This window comes from Lissotriton vulgaris, chromosome 7 (genome assembly GCF_964263255.1).
Source record: "Lissotriton vulgaris chromosome 7, aLisVul1.2, whole genome shotgun sequence".
NCBI classification, from domain to species: Eukaryota; Metazoa; Chordata; class Amphibia; order Caudata; family Salamandridae; genus Lissotriton; species Lissotriton vulgaris.
The window spans coordinates 674,110,262-674,124,673 of NC_141695.1; the positions used below are offsets into that span (position 1 = coordinate 674,110,262).

At 44.2% G+C, this 14,412-nt stretch overlaps 1 protein-coding gene across 1 annotated transcript in view; it reads left to right on the plus strand.

The window, feature by feature from the left end:
• The first annotated feature begins 472 nt into the window (after positions 1–472).
• The window catches only part of LOC147702221 (meteorin-like protein), a 45,484-nt gene continuing 31,544 nt past the window's right edge, over positions 473–14,412 (plus strand). The window contains exons 1-3 of the mRNA XM_086928766.1: positions 473–857; positions 6,146–6,549; positions 9,514–9,573. Coding sequence (XP_086784892.1) covers positions 751–857; positions 6,146–6,549; positions 9,514–9,573 — 571 coding nt within the window. The 5' untranslated portion in view covers positions 473–750. The remainder of the gene's footprint in view (positions 858–6,145; positions 6,550–9,513; positions 9,574–14,412) is intronic.

Sequence of the window (14,412 nt, forward strand, 5' to 3'; positions counted from 1 at the left end):
ACTGAAACCAGTAAGAGGCACTTATTGAGTGTTCTAAAATTGTGCTAGTTAGCAGCTGATATAAGTAAGCAATTTAATTAACAGATATAATGCTGGTTATAGAAATGGCATTTTATTTATTTTCTTAGTGCTTCTTCTGTGATCCTATGTTGATAAAGTTGTCATTCAGCACCATTGACGCAAAATGGTAGTCCTTCTTCTATTTTTGCAAAATGTCCATTTTTTTCGGTTCTCAAGATCGGGTCACCCTACCCACATAGTCTCGCTCTGCATGACAGTCATTGGCCCATTGTGGTACATGCCCTGGGCTGCGTGAGCCGAGCCCCCTATTTATACGGGGAGCGCCGCAAGCCTCAGCCCGCCTGTTGGCTCCCTCTGACGTTCTTGACACCAGGAGGTGCTGCCGGGCTTTTGTTTTATCTGCTTAATAAAGGCTGTGTTCCCTTCCCCACCCGCGTGGGCTTCCTGCAGACACTGAGAGACGGACATCGAGGCATAGGCGTGTATCCTCGTTCAGCAGGACACTGCTGCCACCTCCTTTTGGAGTGTCTGACGTTGTCCCGGCAGCGCCTCAGCCGAAGGTGCTCGGAAGACCCTGGGATATATATATATGTGTGTGTGAGCCTCTGTCAACGCGGCGTGTCCTGTCTTGAGTGCCCCCTTTCCTCGGAGGCGCTGCAAAGTTAATGAAAACGTTCTGCTAACTTCTGTCCAAGAGTGCCCGGCTCCCGCAGTCTCGCGCCTCAGGATATGGGGCAGAGGAGCCCGACGTGGGAGCGTCTCCTGCCTGCGCTGCTGCTGCTGCTGTGGAGAGAGGGGCGGCTGTGCGCCGCCGACCACTGCAGCTGGAAGGGGAGGTAAGCAGCGCCCGGGGCGGCCGCGAGAAGGGGCACTTGCGTTCCAGATACCATATAACAGGGGCAGCTCTCATGTTACACTATGTGCAGGTCTGTGCTCCATCGTGCAACAGAGGCAGCTCTCTGTTGGAGGCCAAATCAGTGTGTTGCATTTTTATCATGGCGACATATTTCTTTATTAACCACGATTTATTTATTAATATCCTTATTACTCTTTGAAAGTATTTTGATAAACACACTTCTACAAATACAATAGAAAATGTACATCTTCTGCAAAAGTTGAAATCCATTTGCACCATTTATGTTGCTGAAGTATGGGGAAAACATTTGTTTGCTCTGTTTCTTTAGCAAAAGGCTGCCATGGACTTGGATTTCTTTGTTGAAGTCTCTATTGCTTCAGTCAACTCGTGTACAACCAGGACATTTATTACAAGCAGTGGCTCTACAAACTATCCTCGCCCTGATTTCACTAACGCAGAAAATGCATCATGGACTTGAGCAAAATGTATTACACCCCCTCTATCGGGCAATAAATGCTGGGCAGTATATTGAATATATAAGACACTCTGCGGTAACTTTGTGTCTCCCCTGTGATTATAACATAGCAATATTTTGTTTCTACTTAACCCTTCACCCTTCTGCTGTTTTTCAGTGCTGGAAATGTAGATCTGACTACCATCACCTTTAATTGTATCTAAGTTGCCAAGGTCGGAAGGATGAGAGGCTGAGTTTGCCTTTCCAGAATCATAACCTTCAAATCAAAGCAGATGTCAGTGAGAAACGTTAACTCACTATTATTCAATAAACAAGACATAAAATGCGACACAAACAGATCAGGCCCACCACTGCCACCCCCTATTTCTCCAGTGAGTGAGGCTTGGTTTTTTGTAGGAGTTGAAGTTTTATTTTTTCACATAATGCTGTCTTCGAATGTATGGGTGCAAGCATGTGTTTGCCTGCGGTGCAACTTTAAATGTGGACATGCCTATGCAAATGATCACAGCTCGATCTTCACAGTTGCTGTTTTAACTATTGCTGGATTACCCAATTAAAAGTGTTTTTGTATGTTTTGATTTCTGTGCGCCTATTTTGGCTGCGTTTTTGTGAATTCTCTTTAACCCTTAAAACGAGAAATGGCAAGAGATGAGCAAAGGAAGGTCAGAATATTAATTCCACGAAGCCACAAAGGGACAGCCTAGACGCTTGATGTTTCTTTTTGGTTAAAAATAAAATGAATTTAATTCTTACGCATTTGCTCCGGTACCAGATCGGAACAACTGTACTTCCTCTTCGCCATTGCTTGCAGAGGTGGAATCCATCCACCAGGCACATGGTTCCATAAAAGTTATACATTCAGATATATGAAAGCGTTTTAGTTTGTAAAATCGGAGACATATAACATGAATTGTGAAAACGTGTTTTTAAAAAAATGTGTCCCTTTTAAGTTATTTATGCTGAACTTGGGATGATGGTTGTTGTTGGGTACTTAATGTCAAGTAAGTTTGTTTGGTGTGCTGAGCAGTTTATTGTAGAATACGTTTCTCTTGTCCGTTTTCGGGTATTACAAAGGGAGTAGGACATCGAAGCACTGAGCAGCGTCTCAAAGCAGAATAAAATGGGCCAACCGGAAAAATTGCCATGTTTTTTAGTACACGAAACCTATATTTCCAGCACCTGACAATTGGTATTACACAAGGTGAAAATGTCTAAGCTAGAATTTTCACCAATTATCTTGGGAGAGGGATCCTTACCATGAGCATCTTTGCCCTCTGCATATTGTTGAAGGACAACTCTGAGCGTGCCATTGTAGGCTGGCCCAGACCTTCCGGCCTTGTCCCCGTAGTCCTTGGACTAATGCAAAGCGTAATATTGGCTGAATGGCAGACTAAGACTCGTTACACAAACCCCCAACCTACAAAATAGGGGAAAATTTAGTGAGAACACCAGCGACATTCAGTATGGTTTGTTGACTGATGCACCAGTCGGTTGAAGGATCCTGGAATCTTTTGACTACTTTGAGGTAACAAATAAAAAACATACCACTACTAGTCCAACACATGAAAACTGCACAATCTCACTTCCAAAACCCTTACTTTACTGCACAAACCATTAGGTCTGCTTTTACTATGTGTCTGCCTATAAAACCCAATGTTATGCTTTAAAATATAAAAAGTGGGCTAGGCTCTGCTCAGAGGAAGAGCTCTCTATCTCACTTCATGCTATTGGCTGTTTGGTGTATCATTCCATCCAAATTGTAGTGCTTGCACTGCAATGCACGAGGGTCAATTTTACATCTTAAAAGTATGCTGAATTATTGTACTTTACATTCTTTATCTCGTAGGTGCGATGTAGACAGACAGCAATATTTTTTTATTTTAATCTTGCATTCCCATACGCTTTTTTTAAATTTTTTTTTTTACAGATTTTAGTCAGGACTCAAAAGGCAAGGCAGAACTATTGGCTTTGCCATTGCATGTTTACTTTTGCCACCACAAAACCTGCCATGAGCGAGTGGCCTGGTGATTAAAACAGGTTGTGATGTACACGGTGGAAGATTCTTCCTGCCGGAGTGGTGGGCAATAAGTCCTGGGTTCCCACCAATTCGAAGATACCACAAGATGGCCTCAGCACTTTAGGCTCACAATGGCCCACCATGATGTTAACTGCAACCACACAGTAGAAGTAAAATATGCCACAAAGATTTCACCGCTGTCCCGTTCCAAGGTCAGCTGATTCATTACTGCCCTCTCAACATGGGAGCATGCCATTGTCTATGTGGTGAGTCTTTGTATCGGGAGCCAAATAAATAACCAGACTAAAGCAGTGCTTAATTTGAGCCGGTGGGTGGAGGTGGAACTCACCAGCACTTATTTTTTGAAGACCAGCACTTATTTTTTCTCACCAGACTTTTACCTTGACTAAGAAAATGAAAAACACACTAGGGGAAAAAAAGCAGAAAGAGAAAGACAGAAAAACCCTGATAAATCGAAAAAACAGGGATGACAGGAACCTTCAAGAGTGAGATAAAGAGGCAGGTGGTGGATTAAAGAGTATGAGGTGGAATCAAGGCTATGCAGCCTTGGTATTTGGCACCCGTAATAATCATAGCACGGGCTTCTGAGCACAATTTTTAAATGGTGAATCTTGTTTTTTTTTACAAATTAAGCACTAGACTATACATAGGAATATATCTCTTTACAACGAATACGCTACAACACATTCTATTACAACGCGGTTGTTACAACGACTGCGTTGTTACAACGCGAACCATTACATTGCAAATTGTTACAAAAACTTGCTGTAGGGGGCGGGCTGGACTTAGGAATAGTATAATTTACTATTCCTACTCCAGTTTGTGCAACAGCAGGGTAGGTGTTGGATTGTAAATCCAACACCAGCGTGCCCCCCTACAGCAAGTCGTTGAAACAACTTGAGATGCAATGGTTCACGTTGTAACAAAGTGGTCGTTGTAACAACTGCGTTGTAATGGAATGCATTGTAGAACATTCAATGTAAATGATGTCTCCTAGACACTGAGGGGCATATATACAAGGAAAGTGGTGAAGTATGTCTTTACGCCAAGAAGGCTAACAACACGCTCCGTCACTATAGAAACGCATAGCTGCACCTTATTTACAAGAATATGGTGCAGCTCTGCCCTGCACTGGCGCTAAATTTAGTGCAGGACTTAAGGAAACAGCAGAAACAAGGAGAAATTAAACATTTCTCCTAATTTCTCCAGGGTAAGACCATGTTTTTCCTCGTTTTAATTTTGGAGCTACCACATATTTCCACCACCCTTGTAAATATGGGGCAGCGTGAAAATCAATGGGTGCTGTGGTGGATGCCCACAGCAACACACATTGCCCTGCCCTTCCGCACTAAGTATAGCGTGAAAGGGTGCCTTATTTACAAGGCGGCGTTAAGCCATGTTAAGTGGCTTAACACTGCCTTGTAAATAAGGCGAAGCCACCACAACGTATCGAAAAGTGAAGTTGTGATGGTGATAGGGGCTTGTAAATATGCCACTGAGTATTAATGTTAAACATAGCATTCAGTGATAAGATTTGATCAGAAAATGGCATCCAGTTATAAAAAGTGTGAACATTCACAATGCTTTTTGAACTCCCCCTCTCAAACCTATGCCAGATAACTGGGGTTCTTAACATCTCATGTTCGGGTCTCCCTAAATGCACACGCCCTTATAACCACCCCGCCTTCTAACTACATCTCAGGTTTTTGCATTTTAGTGCACCCTTTCCTATGAGCATGTTTGTCTTTCCTATGACACGAACTCGCGTGTGCACCGGGCCTAGAGATGGGCCCTTCAGAAACATCAAACCATGTCATTGATGTGGGAAGCAGAAAGGGGCTGGCATTTAAAACTGAAGCATGCCTTAGAGGAGATCCCTTCCGCATTGTAATGTAAACAACAGACCCCTAATGCTGTCCTCCATCAAGGAAACAGGAATCCTTGAAGAGGCTGAGACGTGGCAGCGATATGTCCCTTGGCATAGTGGAACCTAGGCTATGGACCACCGTTAATCATGAGCAGAGATCTAAATCCAATTATAGGCACATCAAGAAACACCTATACATCCTTTCAACAGATCTTTCCTATACCCAGGAGCCGTGAAGAAGAACTGGAGAATATCTGACCCTATCGCTAACCCATCTAATCAGTTCTTCTAACTTGCCCCACTCTCCTATACATGCCCACCAGGACCATCTACAATGTCCTGAGGTAACCAATCTGCTATACACAGTGCTTTACAAAACCTCTAAATAAATATACACATCTCAACTCACAATCATGCAACCAGCGGAAGCGGTGGGTCACTGAGGTTGTTTGCAAATCCATCCCTATTCCCTTTTTAATTCTCCAAGGGATGGCAACAAATTGGGCTAAAAATGTCTGTGATTGCTAAACATATTTGAGAGATTTCACTCTGCCAGAAAATGAATCATTTCAAGACTGCCGGTTTTGGAAATGCACTAGGCATTATCTTGTAATCGTTCAAGCTAATAGTTAGGGATAGTATTTTAGGTGTAATTCGCATAAAACATCAGATTGTGTTTTGCACCTGCTGTAAATCACTCCATGATGGGTAAGGGTGGAAAGGTACGCATGAACATTTCCTCTTCATTTTTACTCAACTTATTACTGAAGTTCACTTTTAAATAGCTTACAAAGAATATATTTCTCAATGTAAAGGAATGGCTCTTGTGAAAGTGGTGCTCCTCCCATTATAATACTGAAGTTTACACCCCTCTTCTTTGATTTTCAGTGGGCTTACCTGGGAGCCACGTTCCCGTGCAGTGGAGCAGGTGCGCTTGCGTTGCACAGAAGGTTCACTTGAGTGGATGTACCCAGCGAGAGCCCTGCGTGTCATCCTTGCACCCAACCTGGCCAGCGTCCAGCACACCACTGTGTGCATCAAGCCGATGAGTGGCTTCAAGGGCGCCAACATCTATGTGGAGCGTGATGGCGAGCTGCACCTGCTAGTGAGCGAGGCAGAAGAGGCACACCTGCAGCATGTGCATTGCTTCAGTTCGGACCGTCCTCAAGGTGTGGCACTGTTCCTGCAGGCCAGTCCCCAGAGAGACATCAGCCGTAGAACCGCAGGATTTCAGTATGAGCTACTCAGCAACCTCAGCTCAGCCCCCAATTTCCAGGTCACATTAGTGGAAGGTAAGCCCACTGTAAATTGCTGTGATATCAATACCTTCAAACATTACTAGTAGCTAAAATTCTAATAATTGTAGTAGTTAATTTGTAATATTGTCTATATTCTTGCCGACTTTTTCTTCCTAAAAGTGGGTGTACTCACCATTATACATCTGCTAGCTTCGCCCAACGTCTTGTGCTTGATATGATATATTGTCTGCCAAGGTACCTATGCAAGAACGTTTACCCACAAAGTAATTATTTTGTTAACGGGTCCGTTAGCAAATGGTTTATATCAATGAAGCGCTTAGTTAAAACTACTCCAACAATTTTTTTTTACATTTTGCCAAACCATCATCATCGATCATTTCCACCTGCACCAATTGAAGGGCTTCACTCGTTAAAAAAATGTAACACAGAGTTCTATTCGATCATTTACAACAATTTGTGGAATAAGAAGGCCTACACAATGATCTTGAAATATGGAAAGGAAACAGTACTGCAAGGAGACAGTACTGCTATTCATCCTTCCAAAAATTCTGGCACAGGCCAAGAAGGACACTGTATCTTTCCTCATCCGATTTGATCTTTCTACAGCCTTTAACACCGTGGATCATGCCAACATTTATGACCAGCTGCTTTTGTCACCTAGGTTTTTGGTGTAGTACTGGGATGTTTAATTTTGTCTTGTCCAAGCAAAACAGTTGCTGAAGATAGAAACCTCTGCCTGATCGTATACATTTGTAGAATAGAGTTGGCCTAATGATCCTCACTGTCCCCTCTGCTACTTATCATACCTTTGAACCTTTCATAGGCTTGCCCGGAACCCAGGGCTTATTTCCAGTGTAGATATTATGCAGAATTGTCTGCATGTCAAGGAACTTTGGGATGTGAAAGGTTTTCAGTGAATAGTGGGAACAGAGACTCAGCCTCTTTGACAAGTTTCTCTTGTTAAGATTGTCCTATGCTTATCTGCAGTTTTCGGAGATATGCTCCACATTGCATTTTGTCTACAGCTTAGCCTTCTTCAAGAAGGTCATAAAGCTGGGGTGAGATGGAATGACATCCAAAACATGGCCAAAAAGCAAGGGGAGGTAGTCCATGCAACATTGTTTCAGCTAATCCAACTTTGCAGGGCTCTTCCTTAAAATGCTGTTGAGCACTACAAGTACGGGCAGTGTATTTGATTAATGCTACATTAGACTAGCCCAGTGCATTATATCTCTGCTTCTTAATTTTACAAAGTATGGTCTAAAGGTTTTCTTAGAAGCCCTATTCCAGTGCACCTGAATGTCCGGGTTGTCACATACATGCATTACACAACTGTAGTACGATAAAAATGCATTTGCTTCCTTCCATTTCAAAGTCGAGGAAGGCAATCAAGACCTTCAACTTTGTTTAATCCCCTGGGATTTGTTCCGGTACTAGTACATAATCCCTATCTTCCTCAAATTCAATTCTTATTTGGTCCGCGTGAAACCTCTAGGTCACCAGTCCAGCTCTCTTCTTGCATGGATCTATCTGATCACGAGTTGTGGGCCTCTTGAGCTAGCTGACATGCATCCTTCTTGGAGGCAGGTGTTTGTCCTGAGTGTTCCAGCTCATAGGGGTTGATCGCCCTTCCTCCAGGATCACCTGTGGGCAAGGCATCTATTCTACTTTAACCAAGACACTTAAGAAATCTGATTCTGCAGGAACTATTCTTAAACATAATTAAAAAATATGTTGTGGGAAGTCCTATTTGGATGATGTACTTTGAGTTTATTAATGAGATTTGAAAGGACCGGGTTTGGACGTACTTACTTTCCAGCTCAGTTGTGAGCCCTTTGTTCCATAATATCCATATTGGCTTTACTGATTATTTATTTCTGATGAGCGGTGTGGCTGCCAGATCACAGTATTTTCATAGAGGTGCGCTGCTTTTGAGAGGCACTTTTTGTCAAACAACACAACTCCATACCCCTATGTCATAATACTTCTGAATTTCAAAATGTTTTTCATGGTATACGATATAAGTAGGACATGAGTTATTTTAGCATGCACTGTATCACCTTTTGCCACTCTTCCATGGTACAGTGTTTCACATGGGCACTATTACTTATCGGCACAATACTTCTCATGGGATAAAAATCTGCTGAACCGTTTCTGATTTATTTTATGCTGTGCATTATGTTTCTTAGACATGGATAATGGTATGGACACATTTTCTGCACACTAGTGACCACTATTTTTTTTCTTTAACACGCATTTCTGCGGATCATACCATTTGACAAGTTCTGATGAGCACAATCATTTCTCTTCTTTAACACAAACACATGTGCACATGCAACATACATGATATATGGGGGACATCAAAGCAACTTGCAAAATGTATTTTTACAATGCGAACCACGGAAATTTTTATGACACACTTTGGGAAGAGGTATAATGTGCCTCCAATTTTTTTTTTAATCAAGTTTCAATAAAGTTAAGAATGGTATCTATATGTCTGTGCCTGCCACACCGGACACCGGACTAGTAAACAGGCGTTCAAGAGACTGCTTTCGGAGCTTAATGGCCTAAGGGATCCGTAGCCCACCTTATAATGTGCAACTAAAATAGTTTTATTTTTTTCCATTTCTGATGATTTTCTTATGTTTACGCAACTGCGTTTTTGTAGAAGAGCATAATGGTTGTTATTTTCTTATGAATAGCATTAATCCCATGTTCGTACAAAGTAATGCACATCGTTTACCTAACTACAAGTATAACGACTTGTGAGGTAGACTGTCTGCTGGCATCTGATGTAACCTGCTGGTCACCAGTTTGAATCTCGGTAGGGCCAACTCAGTCTGTCATACAACCGAGCTCGATAAATTGTTCATTATTAAAACGGGTAATGTGGACACCTGCTATTTACAACAATTCTCAGATATACAAACTGGCTGTAAAAACAAGTAAGTTCCTATTATTAACCATCCTGTATGTCACTTGCCACCTTTCTTGCAGCCATGTGCCGCCCCTGTGACAATTCCGAGCTACTAATGGCCATTTGCAGCAGCGATTTTGGTAAGTACTTGTCAAGACCAGAGGATTTTTGTTGAATACTAATTAAAAATGTAAAATATTAAACTATTGTGCAAAAGAGTCAATAGTGAGAAAAAAGGCCTTGCATATTAAGCTGGAATTGACTAGTTTTGGCATTAGCGCAGTGAAAGGCTGGCCTGGTGCATGAGGTACACTTATGTAAGTTGGCACCCTGCACCAGTCCAGACAACCCTTATGGTGATTTAGGAGGTCCTAGACAACCATAGAAAGCTCTCTAAGTGGTAGCTGTGGAGAGAAGCCTTCAGGCTTAGCCCAGAAGGAATGTAAAGCAGCTTGTTTAACCAGAATGCAATCTTATAGGTATAGATTAAATGAAAAAGAACCATACAAGTTTCCGATAAAAATATATATTTATTAAATAGTACTCACTAACACATTTATATATCTCCTACCAGAGATATGCACAATGCACACAATACTTTACATAGAAATCACGTAAATAGCACAGAATAAATGTAAATAAATGTAAATTGATACTTGTATAGCGCTCTACTCACCCGCAAGTGTCTCAAGGCGCTTGTACGAATACCGCTGTGGAACCCATCCTGGCTTTCCTGTGTAGCGTCCACTCCTGGGCACCCCCAAGGTGGAGGCCAGGCATCCTTAGCGTTGTGGGGGCCGTTGTGGAGATTAAGCAAGCTATTGCCCAGAGTTGCAGAGTGGGACTCCATGATTGGAATATGCACCGAGGCGAGAATTATCAGGTCCGTGGAATTTTGAGCCCAAGACCCGCCGAGGCGGGGAATTGAACCCTGGTCCCGGGCTAGACCTCTGCATCAGGGTCTATAAGAACCAAGAAAATGTCCAGAGGATGTAGAAGGGCCAGGGACCCAAGGAACCACCCAAGGTAAGTGACTAGGAACCCCATGGAGACCGTGTGCAGTGTGGGAACACGACCGCGTTCTCTGTACAAATCGTGTAAGTCGCATTTGCAATTTTAAAGAAAAAGGACCCTTCACAGTGGACCCAGAAGAAACCGGTGGAATCCGAACGTGGATTCTACTTGAGAGGAACCTGCAAGCAGAGGGGACAGAGTTTATGTCACTCAGGAGTGACCGGAGACCTGGAAGACGATTGCCCACCAATGTTGGGTGTTGTAGGAGAGTTGAGGTGACATTGACTCTGCAGCTGTGAGGACCAGGCGATGCTGAGGAAGACCAGGAGGCGTGTATGAGATGTCCCACATTGGTTGTCGAGAGCTGAGGGGTCGATGTCTGTCGGAAGCACAATTAAGCCTTGGCAACTGCAAACAACATGGATGCCGAAGAAGGTGCAATTTCAGGACCAGCAAGATCCAGGGGACTCACCACAAGCAGGAGAGTCAGGGCAGGCCCGAGCAATCAGGGCAGCCCAACAGAAATAAAGATGACCCTCAACAGGAACGACAGTCCGGAGTGACTGGAGTCGCAAGAGGACCTCGAGCAGCTCACCAATAGATGCAGGCCATTATGCAAACAATGCAATGTGGAAAAAGATTCTGGTCACTGGAGATGCATGAGGTTGGGGTTAGTTGGAGTCCGAAGATCTTGATGGAAGGAAGCCAATAAGCCTTGGCAACAGCAAGTCAAAGCGGTGCACAGGGGTTCAGTTCCTGCGGCTCCCTTGAGGGGTACTGGCCTCAAACTTGGTGAGAGGGCAGGGCAGGCCTCGAGAGCTGTGGAGAACTACCTCCTGTGTTGTTGAACCTTTCGGAGTCCATAGGAGCTCAGGATCAGCAGACCGGTCAGCTTAGTTGCGGTGCCTGCCAATGCAGGGAAGTGACTCCTTCACTTCACGGAAGATTCTTTCAGGTGTCTTTGATGGCCACAGGCCTTGGAAGTTCCTGTATGGTGCAAAGGACAGACGACGATGCAGCAGACTGGATGGGAAATGAAGTCCAGCCCAAACGAAGTCCAGAAAAGTCAAGAGAACCCAGACGGTAGAAGTTGAAGTGGTGAGTGAACTGAATCGTGTCCCACGATGAATCTAGGGCCCCACCCACAGGTAAGCCCTTAAGTACCCTAGGTAAAGGGTTGGGATGATTCAGGGGACTCTTCCAGGGGAGGGTTTGGACAGTGGGGAGATTACTCCCATGTCCTTTGTCCAGTTTCGCGCCAGAGCGGGAGTCAACGGCTCCCAGAGCTGGTTTGAACTGAACTATGCAAGGGGATACCAAATGTGCCCGGTCATGCAGACTGAGTGGCATTGGCAAGCGCAACCACCCGGCCCCAATGCACTAAATCCTGTCTGAAATGTGGTCACACCTCCCTGTGACAGGATGGCTATTGTTCTGCCTTCCCCTGCTTGAGCTTTGCTCTACAGCAGGAGGGCAGATCGTGTCTCTGGTCGGCAGCAGCTATGTTGTGCTGTCTGGGTCTAGAAGACTGGTACTGAGAGCATGGAGAGCTTAACGGAGGGCTCTTTCAGTGCTTGGAATCATACCTCCCACACCATTTACGGCGTGGTGGTATGATTCCAACATGTTTGATACCAAACAGGATAGGATTTGTTGCAGCCAGTTTCGAGATGGTCATCTTGTAATTATGCGGTGCCCCTCTATATGGTATATTGCTGCTTCACTTACAACCCGGTAGAATGGACTCCATAGGCTGAAGGGGTGTCCTGCTCATGCAGGGGCACCCTCACACTTAGAACCAAGCACCCTGCCTTCAGGATTGCAAAGGCCTGCTATAGGGGTAACACAGGTTTTAAGTCCAGTGACACTAAATATAGGAAACCTATATCTTTTGTAAGTGGCTTACACAGCCTACAATGGCAGGCCTGTAGTTACAGTTTGAATGATCTCCCATGGGTGGCATAATACATGCTTCATCCCATGGGGGACCTCTGGAGTACCCATGCCCTGGGTACCTTTGTACCATATACTAGGGACTGATAAGGGTTCTCCAGTATTGTATCTGGGATGTACCTAAGTACTGAACATAACAATTTAGGGGAGAAAGCAGAGAGACTGGGGTCCTGATTAGCAGGATCCCAGTCAGACTAGTCAAAAACAGCTTAGCACCAGGCAAAAAGTGGGGGTAACCATGCGGAAGGATCCTACCTTCCTACAAGGGCCGAAACTCTACAAAGGAGAGCAATTTCTCTACATATCAAATATTTGTGCAAACCAACTTGCTGCACTGTGTTACAGGGAAAGAGCAGCAATGTGCCATATTTAACATTATAAAGTTCATTCCGGTCTTTCCTAGCGCTGGCGCACAATGTACTGCCTAGTGCGAACGCAGGCAACCTTGCACCATGGTGCAACTGTGCCTTTGTTATAAGCAGGATTGTTTTTGTGTAGCAAGGAACACCTTCCTGCACAAAAACAATCCCCTAAGGCATATTCCTCTTTCTATGTGTGCGCAGAATGCAGCACACAAAGAAGGAGGAAAAAACTAGCAGAAATAAACATATTTTTCCTTGTTATGCTGCACCTGTGGAGGGGTAGCAGTTTTGGCACAATCCCAGGTCTACCACTTATGGTATCGGGGAATACGTCAAAATCCATGGGTGTTGTGTGGGAACGTCCATGCACCACCCACGGAACACCTCCCTGTGGCAGAGTAACACAACGCAGTGATTTATCAAGCCACTCTGGGTCACGCAAGGTGGCCTTGCATGGCTTGATATATCACTCTTAGTAATTGCATTGTGCTTGCACCCCGTTACTCACTGAAAGTGCGTTGCAACTAATTGATAAACATGACCCCTACTTTTTCCTAAGATGCCTTTGCCAGTAGCAAATGTTACACAACACAGGAATTTTAAATACATATTAAATATATGTTTTCATTTTTCTTGTGCTGTATGAGGTCTTTTTATTTTGTATGGCAAAAAAGGCAGATTGATCCAAAATGAACTTATCACCAGCAAAATACGTCCAATGCACCCAAAAAATGAAAGTGCACGTACGTGGGTATGGCTTAATTGCAAGCTTTGTATTCTCAATAACGTCTACCCATTCTCATGTTTGGTACCCTTTATTATCAGTATTAGTGTTGCGCCTTCTGCGAATAGTATGCACAATAGCGCCTTCTTGATGTGGGTGACCTTTTGATAAGGTTCCGTATTTTCCTTCCATAATTTGTTTATGATTATTTGGTTTTATGTTTTTGTTTGTTAGTACAGATTTGCTATGTCTAATGAGGTGCACATTGGTTGATGTGAAAGTAAAATGAGGTTTATCCGGGTAAAGATTTTTGTAGTGTGTTGTGTTTAGAGACAAGTGTATCGAAGCAGGGCCGGACTGAGAACCAAAACCGGCCCTGGCAAAGTGCTCCGCCGGCCCCCTGTGGGTGCGACCCAGCTCTTTGGGTGGGCCGGTTTTCGGCCGATTTTGTTACAGGGCCGACTTTGCAGCTATGCTGCAAAAACGGCCCTGTAACAAAAACGGCCCCCAGGGCCAGGGCCCAAAACCGGCCCCCACCCTTGCGGCGCACCGGGGGATTGCCCGGTGCCCGCAGCGGCCAGTCCGGGCCTGTATCGAAGGGTTTACCTTTTTTGGTGGGACTGAGTAGTTTGTTGTCCATTTCCAGGCAAGAGTAGATAGTTTTCGAGACAAGCATCCCTAGCCAGGTGTGTAGCTTTGATGCAGATGGCGTGTGTATATTGGTGCAGCCTGTTCAGACTAACATAACCCGAGTGGATCTGGCAGCTGGTAAATGCTTTTGAGTTGGTATCGCTTTCCCCAGTGAATGACTTTGTTTCCATGTTAAGTACATGATGGTGTTGTGGTCCTCTCTAGAATACTCTCTTTGAGAAAGACACCCTTTATATGTAATGTACTGTCTTGAATGCATGTGGGGTATATGCAGG